This window comes from Misgurnus anguillicaudatus, chromosome 13 (assembly GCF_027580225.2).
Source record: "Misgurnus anguillicaudatus chromosome 13, ASM2758022v2, whole genome shotgun sequence".
In the NCBI taxonomy this organism is placed as follows: Eukaryota; Metazoa; Chordata; class Actinopteri; order Cypriniformes; family Cobitidae; genus Misgurnus; species Misgurnus anguillicaudatus.
In genome coordinates this window covers 4631263-4652106 of record NC_073349.2, presented here as the reverse complement: position 1 = coordinate 4652106, position 20844 = coordinate 4631263, and the positions used below count along the sequence as shown (strand labels likewise).

Below are 20844 nucleotides of genomic sequence, written 5' to 3'. Positions count from 1 at the left end.
AAGGCTACTATTCAAAATCATTGCAGGGTTAAACATTAGGACTTTTTACTTGTGTAAATGTGGTTTTAAAGAGAAAAAAAACATGTACAGGTATATTTTATTACACCTTAAACTGATGTTGTATTCATAGCACTATTAAGCATGTGTGTCAAATTTTTCATAAGATGTATATTAGCAACTGCAAAAATAATTCCTGGTACATGACCTATTTATAGTTAACTCAGCAGTTCCACCCCTCGCTGACACTTCATCGCTCTCTTTAGTTTTACACACGGCACAAGTACAGAAGCCAAGCGACCAACTTTAACCCATTCAAATTATAATAAAGAAATGTGTAACACAGTCTCAGATCATGTGACAGAATTCAGATTAATCCATTCAGATTGTACATGGAGCAGATGCACTACAGATTGTTTAGATGTGGAAGGGCAGCTGTCAGACGCCAAACTGTGAGTATAAACCAAAAATTCACATATCACTGCAACATTACTGATGGTAAAACTGTCACAGCTTAAGACTTGCTTGCTAGTCAATGGATTTTAATTATTTAAAAATAAAAAATGATAAAGAAACACATAAGCATCATTTACTCTGTCAGGTTTCTCTTGAACTTTTTTTAAATGTTAAATTGTATTTGTGAGCAGGTTGCATCATGCTGAAATGCTTTTCTATTTAAGGAATTGACCTTACAGTATGTAAGCATGGAGGTACAGCATGTACTGTATGTACAGTGGCTAAGTGATCTTATCATCATGACAGTAATGGTATCATATAGAGCAACAGGGGTTAGTTGTCACTAACAGTCAATATTTCTAGATTTATTTTTAAAGGGGACATTTCGCAAGACTTTTTTAAGATGTAAAATAAATCTCACTTTGTAGGTGTGAGAAAAATTTGCCATTTTTGGGTGTGTCCTTTTAAAGGGACAATAAGTAGGATTTACCCCCATCTAGTGGTGAAAATGTATTTTGCATTTAAACGAATAGTGCTCTCTAGCGCCTCGCTTTGCCAAATGTGTGTTGCAACTATGGTAGCCATTAAGTAATCACTGATCTCCTTGTCCGTTTCGGCTAGTTCACGTGTTCTGAATGAAAACGCGCTGTGGAAACGCGTTGGTAGGCTAGTGCTTGATTTTGATTAATAAAAAAAAAGATGTGTTTTCGTCGATCGGATCACAAGTGGATGAGAGAGACACATCACGTTTACACTTGGTGTTTAAATCCGTCTCTTTTTGTCCATTTTCGACCGCTTCTCTCCAGATTACTGAGAGGATGGTCTGTGGACGAGTCCCTTTCTTGTCATTTAATCATGAGCGGGAGTAATGACGGGTTTAAATGGACGTGAACTAATATTTTGTCAGAGTCCAATGCTTATGTTTTAAGTAAACATGTTTAAGTTTACAACATAGACTGTATATAGATGTAAACGAATATGCTGAATTACCTGTGGAGAAGCTAGAAAGTAGGCAACTTCGATGTCCCTTGAGCCCCATCTAGGAAAACTAACATAACTCCAATATTGACTTTGGTCTTGTTGTTTTCCTGTCGCGTTGTCGTTTTAAATCCCCTTTTCGCTTCCTTGGCGACGTGTTTTAATGTCAAATATGCCTCAAATCAAAGCATTAGATTGCGGGATCATCACGGTGTGCAGCTGTTGTTGAATCCGAAGGATTCAGTCTACACAGGTCGCATATGCGGGGCTGCATACGTCATCAGGCCTGGTTTATTTAAATTAACTGAGCATTACATTCGCAAGTCATAAGCATATATCAACAATTTACAATTAACTAAGAATAATTGTCAACTTTATAATTGTTAATATTCTGAAATAAGACTGTCTGGATGACGTATACCGCCTACACATGCAACCTCGGGAGGCTTCAGCTAGCGGCCAGCGTGAGTGTAGTCTGAAAGCGCAAAAGGCGGAGCTTGAATTTCAGGAATGTCCCTCGTCGGCGAATGTATTTCAAAGATGGAGGCACAACATGGATTCAGCCAGTCGAGCGACTCGACCGTATGTATTTTAAATAGCAGATTCTACACTTACGAGAATACTTTGATTAGTGGGGTGGAAGTAATTACACATGAATGAGCACATACTTTTGAAAGAAAACAGGTTTTTGCTAAGAATTAATTCAAAAAAGTACACGGTGTAGCTTTAAACATGGAAAAAGTCAGATTTTCATGATATGTCCCCTTTAAGTTTCTGTACAGAAAACATACTGTATCAAAAACATGGTACTTTGCCACATATTCATCTATGTTAAAACACTGAATAAAGTGTGGATAATTTGGGCCCACAGTTACGAGTCGTCCACAGAACATGGGGTTACCTGGACAGTGGTCAGCCCTATCATCTTCACCTATCGAATCATTCAGTGTGAGAGGTTACTGGACGCAAGCAACGATACCTTACTGTTTGGTCACGTCTCCAATCCTACAGAAGCCCTTAAGGACGACACTAAAGGAATAAAACGATTCATCGTAATCGACGAACAAGTCAACGACCTTTACGGCTCGCAGGTAGCAGCGTACTTTGAAGCGAGACGAGTGATTTACAAGATCCTACCACTGCCTACGACTGAGGAGAACAAGTCTATGCTGCTGGTGAACCAAATCTTGGAGGAGGTTCACAAGTTTGGTATCGATCGTCGTACGGAGCCCATCATTGCTATTGGTGGTGGGGTGTGTTTAGATATCGTGGGACTGGCAGCATCCCTGTATCGGAGACGTACTCCATATGTTCGTGTTCCCACTACTCTTTTGGCTTATATTGATGCCAGCGTGGGGGCAAAAAATGGAGTCAACTTTGCCAATTGCAAAAACAAGCTCGGGTCGTACGTCCCCCCTGTGGCGACGTTACTGGACAGAACTTTCCTGATAACGCTACCACGCCGCCATATTTCTAATGGACTGGCCGAGATGTTAAAGGTACTGCATTAGTGAGATTTCAACATTTTAGTCAATTTCATGAAAAATATCAACATTAATTCACACCACAACATGAACCCAGACACCAGACGATGCCGGGACAGATCCGCTCCGAAGTCAGCAGTTCCGGTGCAGATCCAGTGCAAAAGTGAAAGCAATGCATACTCGAAATGTGACCTCTGTGAACACACACACACCCAGAGCAGTGGACAGCTATCCCAGTGCCTGGCGAGCAATTAGGGTAAGGTACCCACCGGCCGTGAGACTCAAACTGGCAACTCTCGGGTTACAAGCTCGACTCTCTAACCACTAGACTACATCTGCGGATCTGGCCCAGAGTCGTCTGCTGTTTGGGAATTTTTGACTTACATGGATTGCTGTACATGTCTGATTTAGCCCTGGTTTCACCAATAACAGTGATCTTCCACAGATGGCACTGATGAAACACAAAGGACTGTTTGAACTTTTGGAGAACGAGGGCAAACATTTGTTGGACACCAGTTTCCAAGCATCAGAAACCACAGAAAAAGTGCATAAAGATCCAGCGAGCGTCTCTACTAGACTGGCCATAGAAAGCATGCTGGAGGAACTCGCTCCGAACCTGTGGGAAGATGAACTGGACAGACTGGTGGACTTTGGTCATATCATCAGCCCGGAGCTTGAAATGGTCTTATAAATTAGGATTTAAAAAAACGTTCCAGGTTTAATACAGGTTAAGTTCTTTCGACAGCAAACGGTAATATGCTGCTGATTACCACAACATTTTTTATGGGGAATGTTTGGGTTACATTACAATACAGAGTTTCGAAAGCCACAACATTCTACACATGTTATTATACTGTAAGGCTTCTTTAAATTGCAAACTAAGAGATGAATTATAAGCATGCGGCAGATCTTGTATTAAACCTGAAACAAACCAGAGATAATATCTCAGAGATGATCTTCTCAAAGTCTCAATAACTGTGTTTGTCTTAAATCCAGAAAACACTTCCCACACTGCTGCATGGTGAAGCTGTAAACATAGACATGGCCTTCATGATCTATGTGGCCCATGAAAAAGGATTTCTGACCGTAGAGGAGAAAAGTCGTATCATTGTCTGTATGAAGGGTCTAGAGCTCCCTGTATGGCATACAGACTGCACGCTGGGTTTAATCCAGAAATCTCTTAATGAACGATTGAAGCATTCTGCTGGACGTCTGAGGATGCCTTTACCTACAGGACTGGGCAAAGCAAGTATGTGGAATATTAAACATAATACATCTTTGCTGAAATTATGAATGTTTGCAGTTGAATAGTTGATAAAAAAAGAGCTTAGAATCGTGCACCGTGATTAGGATTTCTCATTTAGGCTTTAGATAAAATATGTATCTCAGACAGTTCCCATAACACTTCCCAGCAAAAATAAATAAAACAAAAAAGACAATTGAAGAGTTCAGATGCAAAATCCTCAAAGTGCGTTTGACATGTTCTCTTGTAAATGTGCATTTTTTATCAGGCTCTTATTAGCTTATGCCACTTTAATGTCAATGAAAAGGTCATTGAAATGCCTTATTGTCACAAATGTCACTTTAGTCATTTCATAAACAAATTTGCTTTTGCTGCATAAAAGTAAAACAAATCAGTAAACAGTAAATAGTTGCAAAATGACTAATGATGCTACTAGAAATCAGAATATTAAAAAAGAAGCTGAACCATACATTAGGGGGCGCTGTGGGGGCAGATTAAGTGGATTTAAAGCGAAAGTATTTGATTAAAGAGTCCCTATGATCCGATTCATGATTTTACATTTCCTTTGGTGTGTAAGTGTGTATTAGTTCATGTTAACGATACGCAAAAGGTAAAAACCCCAAGGTAAATATAAATCTCTTTTCTTGGACTACAACAAACACACAGATTGTAGGCAACAGTATACTTTCTGGGCCTGTTTACGTTTAAGTGGACTCTCATTTTGGCTCACAGCCTGTAAGTTAACTCCTGTTAGCATTGCATTGTGATCGAATCTTTCAAACATGGTAAAGAGCATCACATTTCCGGCTGACGTCAGAAGTATTCAGGCCAATCACAACATACAGATTAGATGGCCAATCAGGCACACAGAGCTTTTCAAATCGATGAGTTTTGTACGAAATCAGTGTGTCTGTATATCTGGAGCTACAAAATGTACGTTTTTTAACCATAAACCACGCAAACACATGTTTGCACACATTTTTAACAGTGAAATAGGTGCACTTTAAGATATAATACTTGTCAAGAGCATTTGGTCAATATCATGATCACATTTTTTGACGGAGGTGGTGTTTAGCGGCTTTTGCATCTGAGCTCCTCAATTGTTAATGCAAAGTGGATATAAAAACGAATTAGGATAGCGTAGAACATTTAAATAATGTTTTAAGAAACACTTGCGTTAATATTGAAATCTTGGGACTTTTATCATGGAGTTTTTGATATCAACAAATTAGCTTCATGATTCTTTATGTGAATTTAAAGGTGCAGTAAGTTTAGATGTCATCTTATAGGGGTGATTCTCGCAAAATTAGACTTATGAGGTGTCATGAAACATTTTGATGAAAAAGTAAATGCAAAGTAAGAGTATCAAAATAAGAAGCATACAGTTACAAACATCTCTTCGTGTACTATTTAGCACATGATTTCAAATGACATCATACAAACCAAATTTTTGTTTTTCCACATTTAAGGGGGAAATTTTCATTACCGCAACGTGTCCATGACTGGATTTTGGTTCTTTGACATGGAAATATTTAAAAAATTAAAAAATCTAAAAAATAAAAATCTTCAGTGCATGTTATAAACATTTACAGTAAAGAAACATGTGATATTTGGTGATCATTGGTAAATGTAGAGACAATTATAAGGAATATAAATGTGTCCAAGAACAACTATCTTCTAAGTTCAGACCTTAATCTTATATGTGCAAAAAAAATGGCTTCAATGACTTTTAAAAAAAAATCTGATGCTGGATACCTTTTAAGTCTGGATTTCGTGAGAATCACCCATAGGTGTTAATGTACTGATTTCATGAGCGATTGACACATGATGTAGTTTAGGTGTTATTTCCTACAGTTTGTTTTTGTCACACCCCACAGGAATCTTCAATGATATCGAAGACAGCATATTGTGCCAAGCATTCAAAAAATGGTGTGATGAGCAGAGAGCCGGGTACTAAACATAAATACACAATATTACTGGGATTATTGACAATAAACATCTGAGAATCAAACCCAGAATGGGTACTCCAGCTTACACAAAATAAAACACCAGAAATTGTAAAAAGCACTCATTTTTAATGGACACTTTCATTCTTTATACACTTGTCACATTTTAACCTATCAGTGAAACAAACACAATTGACAATCTACTTATTCCTTCACAATTTAAAAAAAAAAAACTTTCTGAATGAAAGGTGAAGAGTGGGCTGACTTCCATTTATATGAATTCTTTATTATTAAATTCAACAAAAAATGACAACACATGAAGCTAGTATAAGTCTTTTCATAAATAAAGTTTGGTTAAGCTTTAGAAACAAATATAATACAAAAGTATAACAAAACAAACAAAAAAATCAGTCAAGAAAAACCCAACACTTATAAAAGTCATCAGATGAGTTTGTATTTGTTAATAAAAGACATTCAGTTGTAGTTTTTCAGGGAAGCCTTTAGACGCATTCATACAGGAGCTTTGTGCTTGACCTCTTACCCGATTGTCTGAATTATTGAACTACAGTAACAGACCGTTTTACCCCAAATCTACAAGAAGATACATAAGAGCTTCACTACATATTTAGAGACGTTCACTTTGAATTTGGCAATGGTTTAGTAGTCAACACTGTCATTACATTCAGAAAAACACTCAACAAGTCAACTTTCAATAGTTTGTAGTAGGCGTAATACATACTGGTCTTGACAGCCCGGCATGTTTTGTTGTGCTGTAAGAACACGTGTTAAGTCTGTAGTCCGACTGATAAAACTACAAAATCCTATATACAGTACTTCACTCCAGGATTGACTGCAGTCCAAGTCTAAAATATACATGACGAACACATCTTCGTTTAAAGGAACAGTTCAGTCCTGTCATTATTTTCTCAACCTCAAACAAATAACAATCCATGAATTTCTCCAGAAGAAAACAACATTCTGTGTAACATCTGTTTATAACAACACCTGAGGTTGAGTATAAAAGATGACTTGAACATTTCTGGGTGAACTATTCCTTTAAGTAACAGCTTGTAAGGCACTTTACAACGGTCCGACTCGGCCTTCATCATCTTTCTAAAGCAAAAATAACCTTTGCATAGGTCTATGAAACAAGACATACAGTACAGTAATCCATGCACTTACATGATCATTATAGTGGCAGACATTAGATGCTTTTCAAAAGCCATAAACAACATCTCAGTACCTCTGCTACAGTTTTATAACAGTAGAAATATACAGTAACAGCACAGCTTATACATACAAACACATACAGTCACTTTTACACTAAAGTATGTAAGCAAAACCCAAACCAGTGTTCAAATAATACAATAATATATCTTTATCTCTTTTTGTTTGAGGTTTTCAAGGTATAAGGGTTCTGCCAGCGTTCAATACAAAAATCTTGTATCATTCTTGTTTTCTACAATCTTAAACCAGAAGATATAAAAGAAGTAGTAAGGAAATTGGTGTTTCAATAGATGGCATAGTACACATTAAGGCCGTAACATTTCAGAAAAAAACATTTAGGATAAATATACAGTAGATATGGTTTAAAATGTTAAGTGTACCTTAATGTTTCCTACTTAAATGTATTATTCCTTCAGTATATGCAGGTTGACATTCATCTGGATTATTTCATGTTTTGTGCATTGAGGAGCTCTGCGTTCACATCCATCCTCTGAATTCATTATTATAAACAAATATCTAAAGAAGCTTTGCATAATAATACAGGCACTGCTTATAACCAAAGTCTATTCAATAACATTAACCATAACAGACAATAAAGCAATAAAGGTTTTGTCTATCTAGAGAGCATTTACTGCTGTGTATTGCTTTTGGCACATTTACCAGTTGAATATGGCAAACATATTATTGAAAGCATCTCTACAGATGTCCTGCAGTTTCTGGATCTAAAGATTATTTCAGGAAAATAGCAACATGAAATGATTCCCATAATGAAACCACACAAAATAACACTGAAAGAATATTGCCGTGGATTATATTGCCAAATCTGTTTCAGTTCACCTGACAGCAAGACACATTTTGTTCAGACGTCTATGTGATGTGTGTGTTTCTGGAAGACTTTAGCAAAATGTCAAAGATGTGAATAACATTTTTATGTACTCATATTATGTTGTTCTTAACAAGTAAAACACAATAAATGTAAATTAATATTGTAGTTTTTATGGTGCGTTCATACCAGACGCAAATGAAGCATTAAGGGCGAGAGATTTACATGTTGAGTCAATGCAAAGACGCGATAGACATGATTTACAAAAATGAGGTGGCGGAAATTACATGGCACAAATTGAGCGTACCGGGCATAGATATGTATAAAGGCTAGATGTCTCTCCCGCGCTGCTGGCCAATTGAGTGGAACGTCCGCATTTGGCGGCCATCCCTACCACAGGCAGCTCGCTCACTCGTAGCATTAATTGTGCAGAAACTTTTAAATGACCATAACTTGCTTAATTTTCTACCAATTTTTAAACGGTTTGGTTTGTTATAAACAAAAAAGATGTACCTATGACACTGCATACTTATACAAAAAAAATTTAATGAAACATGTTAAAGCATCCAGAATTATAGCCACGTTAATAACGTTGGTAAGAAACCAAATTGTTTGAAAATTGGTAGAAAATTGAGTCAAGTTATGGTCATTTAAAAGTACCTGCACCATTAAAACGCAATGTTACGAGTGAGCGAGCTGCCTGAGGTAAGATGGCCGCCAGGTGATGATGTTAGCAACACATCTAGCCTTTATACATATTTATGGTATCGGGTGTCTGACGTGCATAACGCTTAATTCGCATGAATCACGCAAGTTAAAAAAATCTGAACTTTGGCGGATATTCACGCCACATTAACCAATCAGGAGCTTGCTCTAGTAGTGACGTAGCGAGGGGAGGCGGAAATACGAAACAACAATAGGGGAACAAATCACAGTCGCGGTGTGTGGACACCCGGAGCTGTATGACACATCTTCGTACTTTTATAAAAACAGGAATAAAAAGGACCTTGCTTGAAAGAAATTGAGTGAGGAGGTTGGACAATCTGGTAAGTTGTAAAAAACGTTCTTTACTCAATTTGAGCTATCTATATATACATAAAGACTACAAGCTAGCTAATGCCGGCTTACATGATTTACACGTTAAGTAAATGCAAAGATGCGATAGACATCCTGTGGCAAATGATGCGGCACGAATTGAGCGCTTCGGGCGTTTGACGTGCATAACGCGTAATTCGCACGAATCGCGCAAGTTAAAAAATCTTAACTTTGGCGGATATTTGCGCCACCTTAACAAATCAGGAGCTTGCTCTAGTAGTGACGTGATTACGACGTAGCAAGCGGTGGCAGAAATACTAAACAGCAATGGAGGACAAAATGGAGGACACCCGGAGCTGTACGACACATTTTTATAAAAACAGGAATAAAAAGGATTGGTTGGAAGAAAGTGAGTTAGGAGGTCGGACAATCTGGTAAGTTGTAAAAAACATTCTTCACCCAATTTGAGCTATCTATATATACACATATAGAGACTACAAGCTAGCTAAAGCCGGCTTACATGATTTACACGTTAAGTAAATGCAAAGATGAGATAGACATCCTGCGGCGCAATTCGCGCAAATGAGGCAGCGCAAATAACGCAGCGCAAATAACACAGCACAAATTTAACATTTTGGTCATTTGACATGCGTAACGCATAATTCGCATGAATCACGCAAGTTAAAAAATCTGAACTTTGGCGGATATTCGCGCCACGTTAACCAGTCAGGAACTTGCTCTAGTAGTGACTTAATCACGACATAGTGAGGGGAGGCAGACATATAAAACAACAATGGAGGACAAAAACATTGTTGCTTTATGTGGACACCTGGAGCTGTACGACACATCTTTGTACTTAAAATACAATAAAATAGGAATAAAAAGGATCTTGCTTGGAAGAAAGTGAGTGAGGAGGTCGGACAATATGGTAAGTTGTAAAAACGATATATATATATATATATATATATATATATATATATATATATATATATATATATACTACAAACTATATACCATATACTATACTATATGAGCTATATTGAGACCGCAAGCTAGCTAAAGTCGGCAAATTGAGTGTATTCGCGTCTGAATTTCACGCACAAGTTAACTCAAATGTTCAAGCGTCACACTATATGCGAATAACGCAAATAATTTGCTTCATTCGCGTCTGGTATGAATGCACAGGTATCCATACAACATCAGCTCATAGTGACATGCAATAAAAGATCAAAACTCATATGGACTCATTTGTGAAACAGAAATTATAACATAGACTACTGTACTTCTCTTATTTGTGTCTATTTTGAGCTTCATGAATGTCACATCGTCACTATGAACTGTACTGTAGTAGTCGTTGTGTTTTTCTTTAAATTTTACTCATATGGGTTTGAAACAACACAAGGCTGAGAAAAATAATTGAGTATTACTTTGAATGTCTTGATGTATGTGTTTAGTACCGGGGCAGCTGGTTTGAGACGAGCACATAACTACTATAACTACTACACAAGTTTAATGCTTCAATTCCTTTACAAGTATATATATTATATATATGAGAAATCTGTGCACTAATATGCTACTGTACAACCAGGAGAAATCAACATTCAAGTGCACTTTTATATTATAAGAATTTGGCTAAATCCTATTCTAGATGACCCTACATGTATGCAAAAGATCATCAATCTTGTTATCACACTGACCTTGATTATTACTATGATATTAAGAACGGTTGAATTACTGCAAGACAATAAAAACTGAAGGTTATCACATAATAACATACGAGTGTAAACATAAAATAACAACTTTTCATTTGACACATAAAAAAGTTTGTTTTCTCTTTGTCTCATTAACCTGAATTGCTGAACAATGGTTTTTGGTTGTGCTAACAAACGTGTTGGTTTTCCTCCATGCTGCTCTTACGGCTGCCATCTGTCGAGCTTCCAGGTGAGACGGGTGATGAAGTGTCATCCATGAGTATGTCATTGAGTTTAGAGGCGTGCGTTTTAGGGAGGAGACCGTAAGGCCCTGCGTCGGCTGAACCGTGGCTGTCGTTAAAGCCGATGGTACCGTCATTAAGGTCTAGGGTGCTGTTTCGGCCCATGTCTGGACAAGAAGAGGGGTGCGAGCGAGGGTACATATCCCGTGTGCAGTCACCCAAGGCCGCCTCCTGTTTTACAGACCTGGCTGTTAGGTCTGATGGACAGAGAGTAGACGATCCTACAACCAATCCATGTGCACGAGCCTGCATCTCCAGCTCCTGGATCAGAGCATTAAACATTAACAAAAAGAGAGACGTCATCATCTAATAGCAGTGACTGGCAGCAATAAAGCACTACCCAGAGCCCTATAAAATGAGAGTTACGACATTCGCATAGACATTCGTTGGAAGACTGTAATGCTGAAGTAACTCGTGTCATGGAGTGACCCATAGCACTGAAGCTCATTCATTTCAATTGCACCCAAATACACTTGCTGGTGAGTCGAGGAAATGACTGCGTTTCTTTACATTTTAACTCATTTGCTGACATTTCGTGAATATAGCCAAACATTTTATTTTTTTTTATTTATAAATTCAGCTAGGAAAGTACCAGTCCCTCATCTCTGAGAGCCAGCCGAGGGGTTGGAGAGCCTGGAAGCTACTGGTGGAAGAGGGTCGTAGGGGGTTCCCGGGACAGTCACTCTGGAGAACATTGGGGATGCTAGGGGTTTGGGGGGGCATCCCGCAAGAATCTGGTGAACAATATATTAAAGCAGGCAGAGACAGCATCCAGATGGCTGTGGTTAAAGAGAAGCGAGCCATGGCTAAACCAGGCCGGCGGAGGCAGAGCTGAGTGGTGAAGTCCTGAATGGCCGAGGGAACAGTTCCAGGACGCTGGTTCTGCTATCAAGCCCCATGGAGGTGTCGTGGGCTAGTTGACGAAACACCGGTGAGGTGGGGTGCCCACTTGAAAACCTAGTGAACAGGTCTGAATCATGCAGCTCTGCCCTCAGATGAAGGCGTCTGAAGGGAGCGACTTCAATGCTTGCCACCCACATAAGGAGCAGGACGTAACTCCTGCCAAGTGTGGTCTCTATTGTTTAAAGACAAATATAAATTTACTGTGTTTCTGTTTATACAAGTAACCGCGTTAGGAAGAGAGCTACTGAGAAAATGCAGCAGATAAACGCCGTTAGCAGCAGCACTGTCCGTGTCGTCACAAAAGGCGATGTTTGTGCATGGACTTGATCCAATTTTAAATCAAAATACCTCCATAATGAATTGTTTGTTTAGAAATATTCATGAGCTTCATGAACCAAGTGACTGTGCGGTGGCAAGATTGACAGCCCGGCTTTGTTTGGAATTGCAGAGCGTTACATGAATCACATGACTGCACGGCGGCGATATCAAAGCGTGTCGTAACTCTCATATTATACGGCTCTGAGTTTACTTCTGTTCAAATCTCAAATTTTATTCATACTTTCAACATCTCTACAGTGTCTCATTATGAAACATCACATGACAACTAGTCACGCAACATGTATTGAGATCTGAAGTAAAGGACATGTCACTATTCATTTTCAAAACTGATATGTGTTTGTTTAAAACATGAATCGTTCTTTCTCTCTCTCTCTTTGTGACACATTTCATAATTTCTGAGAAAGTTACATGACATCTTTCACATTACTATATTTTTAAATGTCTTTTGCTCTCATATGTGGATTGGGAATATATGTAAATGTCTGACCTGTATCCTGAGCATCAGGTGACGGTTGGCATGTTCCAGCTTCTTCTGCCGGTTCTCCAGTTCTTTGGCTCGTTGTTGTTCTCTCTGAAGTTTTCTGATGTAGTCCACAGAGGCTTTAAGAATCGTGCCTTTATTCCAGCGCATGTCTCTAAAAATACACACATCTCACTGCACTCTCCAATAACAAGATTACACTTTGTCATAATAACATGCATGTATTCTCATTGGCTTCATGTTTATAATTCTGTTGCAGATTTTTGTCCTTACGGGTCATTTGATTTAGGAATCAGGGTCCCTAGTTCTTTGATTCGATCGTTGATGTTGAATCTCCGTCTTCTCTCAACTGAAACACAGAAGAAGAAAAGCATGTTATATTACAAAAAAGTTATATGCTATTGGTTTCATGTAATCTACAGGAGATTGCGTTTTGTTAAAAAAAAAACATTCACAGTGTCTCAATTTGTATATAACTCATAAATAGTATTGGAAATTAGAGTAGCACTTTATTTTACAGATAAACCCATAAAGTCTCCTTCTAGTGATGCTCAATGCTGTTTCTTTGTAATTACGTTGAAATAAATGAGGTAGTTTCAAGAAAAACTACACAGTATCAGGGCTGTAAAATGCCAAATTTACACTCAATTACTTAGTTATTATCTGCTATGTGAAATTGGCTGTTGAATTCAACAGAAAAATACCTGGACTGCAAAACTTTGTATAACTTCTATGACATCCATTTGATATTCACATCTTTTTATGCTAAACAAGATTTATTTAAGCTTATTCAGGTGTGATTTGGGTTGTCTGTCTGTCTGTCTGTCTATATATGAAGAGTTTCGTTGCAAAACGAGATAACCACCGTTTTTTTAATTGTTCAGAAATCTCGTTTTTTGGTTGTGCATTCCAATTAATTTCAATGCAACTGCAGTTGGTTTGTTTTGATTTAAAACCTTCATAACTTAAAAAATACAGCTAAGTAGCACCATAAAACAAAATAATAACATGATAACACAAAATGGATTTATCTCGTTTTGCAACGAAACTCTTCATATGCTGTTATGGATGTGACAGAACATTTTATATGGTCACGACATTCCTTTTTCTCCAATGTTTCTGTGTTGTCTTTCCTCATTTTTCACCAACTATAAAAAGTTGGTTTAGGGTTTAGTTACTCCTTAATAAACGTTCTGCAGCAGGTATTTGTCTGTTATATTGATCAATTTCAGCATGTCAGCCTATTTCATATAGGAGATTTTAATAACTAAGTAATCAAAACAGGTGAGAAATGAAGTAGAAACAGACAATACTGTATGCTACAGTCCTCATACAATGTAGTTTCTGTAAATTACTTCATTTCTTTTGAGATGGTTACAGATACAATTTGACATTTTACCATCTAACTACTACCATGACTTGGTTAGTCTCTTTGATAACCGTGTTATTATTCAATAACATTTGAAAGTAACCATGTACTTATCAACATTTTACTCCTTCATAAAACCATCAGCTGGTGTAATTACTGAAATATTACTTCACATTTATCATTTTAGTAAGTACATATTCACTACAATTACTACTATTTTATTATACCTTTAAATCAACACAATTGATATTGTTATTGTCTGAAAACTGTAATATGTGGTTTAAAAATAATATCACCATGAAATTACATGTATATTACCATAACATTACCCAGTTATTACCGATCTGTAAAGTGCTACCGAAATTAGTATGTTGAAATAACTATAAAAAATGGTCCACTGTTTATAAACAAATCATTGTGAGAGAGAGGAGTTTAGTGATGCTGTACTGAATTAATAAATTAAATAAAAAGATGTAAATATTATTATATAATATAAGAAATAAAGAGTTTGATATTATTTAAAAATAAAACGAGTTACTGCAAAAATCAGTATTGTATCTGGTCAATTCTTCCATTTTACGCAAAATTCGATATCCATCGTGTTACACAGAAAACTAGTTTTCCTCATCTACTTTGTACTTCATGATCAACAAACAAACAAAAACAAAATAATAATTTTGATTGCATTGAGAAACCTGTGGTGCTTTCTGTGGCAGGAAAGAAACGTAAGCCTTCAAAATATAATAATTTTCGTGAGAGGCACTCAGGCGAAGGAAAAATGTTGACTTGTTCTCCTGACAGGATCAAACTTCTGTCATGCTAACACATTGACTCCAGGTTATTTTATGGAAAACGTTCCGTTTTTTTACGCAAAGTCAATGAAAATCTAGCAGGACCAAAACATTTTACAGCTGATCGCTGTCAAAAAAGTTCAGCGAAGACGTCCCAAGGATGACCGCAGCAATGACAGTGTCCTTAATATTACAAAATAAGTTTGATTAATGCCTTTTATTTTTTTTTTTATTAGTGTATACCACTAGTCAACTAAATGAATATAACATGGCAAAAATAAATGCACATTTAGATACTGATTCAACAGATTTATAGCATTTTGTAAAAAAAAATAATAAATTTTTATAATAAATCTATGAAAATCAAATTATGGATTTGAATTTTTGATGTTATTATAACCTAAAGATGCTATGTGAAAGTTTGTATCAGAAAATAGTGGTTTTCATCTTGTCACTTTCTTGGTATAGAAAACACATTTTTACCGAAATTAGTCAAAATGGATTTATTGCATTTTGGAACCAAACTCTTCAAATAATGAACATAGAAAAGCTGAACTTTGAGAAGGAGTATTTTAATGTGTGTGACTGTTATTAACCACAACATGCCTAGTCTAATTAACTGTGGTCACTTCCATTATGTGTTAGTAGGCCTAAAATACATGTGCAATAAACTAACTTGCACATGCTTTTACTATTTTGCCCAGACATATATACAGAAACAGTACACAAAACTGTACATAGCATTTGGGGCAGAGTATAAATGAGTTAGGACACAGTAATGGTGTAAGTGTGTTTATCATCACTGTCAGGTGCATTCATTTTGTGATTTCCAGACCCCAAATTTCTATTATATTCTGGTTACATGACTTTGGCCCATGACACTTTCTCCATAGAGGTACAGTACAGTACATTTTCATCTGTAAAAATCCTAACTTGACCCTTTAACAAAAATTATAACCCATGATTATATATTATTCATGTCTGCATAGTTGAAGGAGGAGTTTATTCAAATTGGCTGGCCCAGGCAAACACCACAAACAAAACTGACTCAAAATATTTGACATAAACTTGGAAAACTCACTCATATTATGGTTGTCTTTTTTTTGCCTTTCCTTTACGAAAGCACGGACTTCTGCCTCTATAAGAAAGATAAAGGAAGGTCAGAAAAGAACTGGAGGGCAGGACAGATGAGTTTAAATTTTGTGAAAACTTTAAAGAGTCTTTTCATCACTTCTTAAAACATCAGTATTTACCAACACAAACTTTTTACTTTATGTCCTAATGCTCTATATGAACACAGCTACACGTATTTGATTAAATGATTTTGTTTAAATGAAAATACCTTTTTGTGAATGTTCTCATACTCTTTAAGTTCTTTAAGAAACTTAAAGGAGAAAACGTGTTCCCTAATTTTGTATTGGCAGCAAAATCCTCGCTATACATTGTAAGTTATGTATTACCCAGCCCTAGTTCCTAACTATATACAGTGAGGAAAATTAATATTTGAACACTCTGCTATTTTGCAAGCTCTCCCACCCAGAAACCATGTAGGGGTCTGAAATTTCCATCGTAGGTGATGAAATGATACAGCTGCAAATATTGAACACCTGTCTATCAGCTAGAATTCTGACCCTCAAAGACCTGTTAGTCTGCCTTTAAAATGTCCACCTCCACTCCATTTATTATCCTAAATTAGATGCACCTATTTGAGGTTGTTAGCTGCATAAAGACACCTGTCCACCCCATACAATCAGTAAGAATCCAACTACTAACATGGCCAAGACCAAAGAGCTGTCCAAAGACACTAGAGACAAAATTGTACACCTCCACAAGGCTGAAAAGGGCTACGGGGAAAATGCCAAGCAGCTTAGTGAAAAAAGGTCCACTGTTGTAGCAATCATTAGAAAATGGAAGAAGCTAAACATGACTGTCAATCTCTCTTGGACTTTGGGCTCCATGCAAGATCTCACCTCGTGGGGTCTTAATGATGCTAAGAAAGGTGAGAAATCAGCCCAGAACTACACGGGAGGAGCTGGTCAATGACATGAAAAGAGCTGGGACCACCGTTTCCAAAGTTACTGTTGGTAATAAACTAAGACATCATGGTTTGAAATCATGCATGGCACGGAAGGTTCCCCTGCTTAAACCAGCACATGTTCAGACCCGTCTTAAGTTTGCCAATGACCATTTGGATGATCCAGAGGAGTCATGGGAGAAAGTCATGTTGTCAGATGAGACCAAAATAGAACTTTTTGGTCATAATTCCACTAAACGTGGAGTACCATCCCAAGAACACCATCCATACTATTAAGCATGGAGGTGGTAGCATCATGCTTTGGGGGTGTTTTTTTCTGCACATGGGACAGGGCGACTGAACTGTATTAAGGAGAGGATGACCGGGCTCATGTATTGCAAGATTTTGTGGAACAACCTCCTTCCCTCAGTTAGTGCATTGAAGATGGGTCGAGGCTGGGTCTTCCAACATGACAATGACCCGAAGCACACAGCCAGGATAACCAAGGAGTGGCTCTGTAAGAAGCATATCAAGGTTCTGGCGTAGCCTAGCCAGTCTCCAGACCTAAACCCAATAGAGAATCTTTGGAGGGAGTTCAAACTCCGTGTTTCTCAGCGACAGGCCAGAAACCTGACTGATCTAGAGAAGATCTGTGTGGAGGAGTGGGCCAAAATCCCTCCTGCAGTGTGTGCAAACCTGGTGAAAAACTACAGGAAACCTTTGACCTCTGTAATTACAAACAAACTCTACTGTACCAAATATTAACATTGACTTTCTCAGGTGTTCAAATACTTATTTGTAGCTGTATCATACAAATAAAAAGTTAAAAATCATACATTGTGATTTCTGGATTTTTTTTAGATTATGTCTCTCAGAGTGAACATGCACCCGCGATGACAATTTAAGACCCCTCCATGAATTCTAAGTGAGAGAACTTGCAAAAAAATAGCAGGGTGTTCAAATACTTATTTTCCTCACTGTACATACAGGTTTTGTTTTCTTTGAAATATTATTGTAATGTGAATGATATGATGGTTGTGAAGTTTCAGAAACACAGTCATGCAGTCAATGGAGAAAATCTTTTAACATACCCACAGGAAACCCTTCAGGCCTCTGATAGCTCTCAAACGTACCACAGGAGACGGGCTTCTCCATCATGTGCATCATGGCGGGAGATTGATTAACTATATGCGGCATATGATGACATTTTTACATAGGCTTATTCTCTTCCATGTTACATACTGTGACTTTAAAATGTAAAACAGATTATAGTACAAATACACATTTGTCAAAAGGCCTGGAGGGTCTTTCTTGTTAAAACTTTGCTGTCTGAAACACTTCCAGAATAACTGAATGTAAATAAAGGACACTTACCAGAGAATTCCCTTTTAATGTTGGGCAGGTTAGCAGGACAGGAGTTACTGATGGAGATTCCTGGAGGTGGAATACCCGGATACATGTCAATAAGATTTGATGAAACGGGAATCTGAAAGCACAACATAATATACAAAAATGAGGGATTACACTAAAGTCAATTACAGTATGATGGGTTTGTGTCAGGAACATACACTCATTTTAATTTGTTATTCATGGAAAATACTGCACTATTCACAATAATGCAGAAAACAAAGTGGAAACATTTCTATTATTGCGCTTAGATTCTCTACAGGGTTCAGGTCTGGTAAGTTTGCTGGCCAGTAGGGGTGTGACGAGACAATCCACGAGATGAGACGAGACGAGACACGAGATTGGGTTCACAAGAACGAGACAAGATTTTTACATTTTTATTCAAAGATGCGTTTCAAAGATGCGCTTATTATAACATCTCAACAAAGTGAGTTTGGCAGCTCAATAACAGGTTTTGTTGGCTTTGAAGCGTCAAGTCCAAGATACCCATCTTTTTTAAATACACGGGATAGAGGCTTCGCAATATTTCCTGCCACATTGCTTCATTAATCAATACAATATATTGTTTTAATAGATCGTCAAAACGTTTTTATTTGAATCAGCCCTTTAGATTACCGATGCATGTTTATTTCTGAGACAAAAATTACATTTCCTTTGTCTGCATTAACTGTTTACTTCGTTTTGGAATGACAACGTCAACATTGTTGCTTTTAATTACACTGGCAAATTCATCATGGCAGACAAAATAAAGAGCAGATGAAGGTTTTAATACAGGTTAAAGTTTTAATCTAAGATTTGTTAATATGTGTTTAAGTGGTGCAACACAACTCAAACTAAAATTAAACTGGGATCAACAAACCATAGATTAGCTGTAAATGATTTAATACACAAGTTCCACAATTTTATTTAAATTACTGAAATAAATGAACATTTCCATGACATTCTTATTTATTGACATGCACCTGTATATCAGTGCCATTGTTTTATCTCAAGATGCACACCAGTATTGTTTTTTTGTAAGGTATGTTTTTAAAAACGACCTAAATGTCCTAAACAGCCCAGTCTCACGAAGATACTGTCACAAATTTCTGTGTATTTTCATGATCGTATTTTCCGCGTATTGTCGCTTCAGTTTAGGGTTAGATTTACATAAAATGGCATCCTTACCCAAACCCAACTCTAACCCTAACGCCAGGCGACAATGGTCTAAAAATCTAAAATTATAAAAATATAAATCAGAAAATTTTTTATAAACCAATACTTGAAGTGACATCCTAACGCAAAGACCAAACCTAACCCAAAATACAAAGCTACAATGTTTGAAAATAGGAAAAAGCAGTTGAGTAACCAATACATGACAATGACAAATAAACAAAAATTTGTGATACGATCACGAAAAACTTGGAGGTTCTTGACAGTATCACGGGAAGGAATTGAAGAACTGACGTGACTGTAGGTACGTATTTTCGTGAGACTGGGTAGAATATATCTAATGCCTAGTCCTGGATAAATCTAAACCCTGTCTGGAAAACCGCCACTTAAAGTGTAGTAGTGGATTAAAGGTAAGTAAAGTCTGTACCGTGTTGGCCATCTGAAGTGCAGGGTCCAAGGAGAGTCCCATAATATCATCACTGTAGCTTGATTCCAAACTAATAATGTCATCGATGACATCATCCATCTGAGAAAACCAATCAGGTGTCAGAGCTTTCACTATATAACAGATATGTGTGTATATGTAAATGAGGCTCCTCTTACAAGGTTCAGTCATTTTACTTTAATGGCTATTAAAAGGTTATTAGTCAGTAACTTGAAATGCTTAATTTTCACAAATGTTGCTATTTACAAATGATTTCCCTGGAAAACAAAAATAATAAATACAAATAAAAAATACAAAAACTTTATGCAGAATATAATTAGTATTGATTCTGAGATGAAGTATGACTCGTTGATGTGTTTTAGGATTCTCTACCATCAGTTAAATTTGTACATTATGAAATTGTGCATTATGATATTTTTTGTAATAAAAGACTGGAGCAGTTATATTGGTGTAGTAATGACTGTTTGGAGGAAATGAGTATAAATGTTGTTGTGTTTTCTCTTTATATCAGTGAACCAGGTTCATTACCTCTTTCTCACAGTTGGAGTTTAGTGTCAGTAAGGCCATGGGACTGTTGGGGGCGCTGTTGCCCGGTCCGGGAGGCATTCCCCCGTGATCTGTGGCCTGACTGGGACACGGCAAACTCACTGCTTGAGATCCAAGCTTTCCTCCCAGAGTGGTGGACAGATACGCTTTCACCTGCTGTCTCTGGGCCTGCTGGATGTGATACTTCGTGGGATTTTCAAGATGGGTTTGAACCT

At 37.3% G+C, this 20844-nt stretch overlaps 2 protein-coding genes across 6 annotated transcripts in view; one reads left to right on the top strand and one right to left on the bottom strand.

The window, feature by feature from the left end:
• The window catches only part of mitfb (melanocyte inducing transcription factor b), a 72417-nt gene that overhangs the window by 7473 nt on the left and 44100 nt on the right, over positions 1–20844 (bottom strand). For 3 of the 5 annotated variants that reach the window (XM_055189396.2, XM_055189398.2, XM_073874867.1), the window contains exons 3-10: positions 20612–20842; positions 20066–20164; positions 18454–18565; positions 18171–18263; positions 16147–16203; positions 13179–13254; positions 12912–13059; positions 10166–11443 (exon numbers count right to left, since the gene is read on the bottom strand). In XM_055189396.2, the coding sequence (XP_055045371.2) occupies positions 11069–11443; positions 12912–13059; positions 13179–13254; positions 16147–16203; positions 18171–18263; positions 18454–18565; positions 20066–20164; positions 20612–20842 (1191 nt within the window). In that variant the 3' untranslated portion in view covers positions 10166–11068. Of the gene's footprint in view, positions 1–10165; positions 11444–12911; positions 13060–13178; positions 13255–16146; positions 16204–18170; positions 18264–18453; positions 18566–20065; positions 20165–20611; positions 20843–20844 lie in introns of those variants that run through there. The other 2 variants (XM_073874868.1, XM_055189397.2) reach the window with 2 other exon arrangements.
• LOC129431480 (2-epi-5-epi-valiolone synthase) lies at positions 240–6231 on the top strand. Its single transcript, XM_055189400.2, has 5 exons — positions 240–449; positions 2303–2930; positions 3361–3597; positions 3912–4164; positions 6036–6231. The coding sequence occupies exons 1-5, from the start codon at positions 331–333 to the stop codon at positions 6113–6115; spliced, it is 1317 nt and encodes a 438-aa protein (XP_055045375.2). The 5' UTR covers positions 240–330; the 3' UTR covers positions 6116–6231.

What these genes read in the sequence shown, in the direction of transcription:
- LOC129431480 (XM_055189400.2), top strand. Translation starts at nt 331, where the DNA reads ATGTGTAACACAGTCTCAGATCATGTGACAGAATTCAGATTAATCCAT. An exon ending in CAGCTGTCAGACGCCAAACT is followed by an intron (nt 450 to 2,302) that starts GTGAGTATAAAC and finishes TTGGGCCCACAG; the next exon opens with TTACGAGTCGTCCACAGAAC. An exon ending in TCAGCCCGGAGCTTGAAATG is followed by an intron (nt 3,598 to 3,911) that starts GTCTTATAAATT and finishes TCTTAAATCCAG; the next exon opens with AAAACACTTCCCACACTGCT.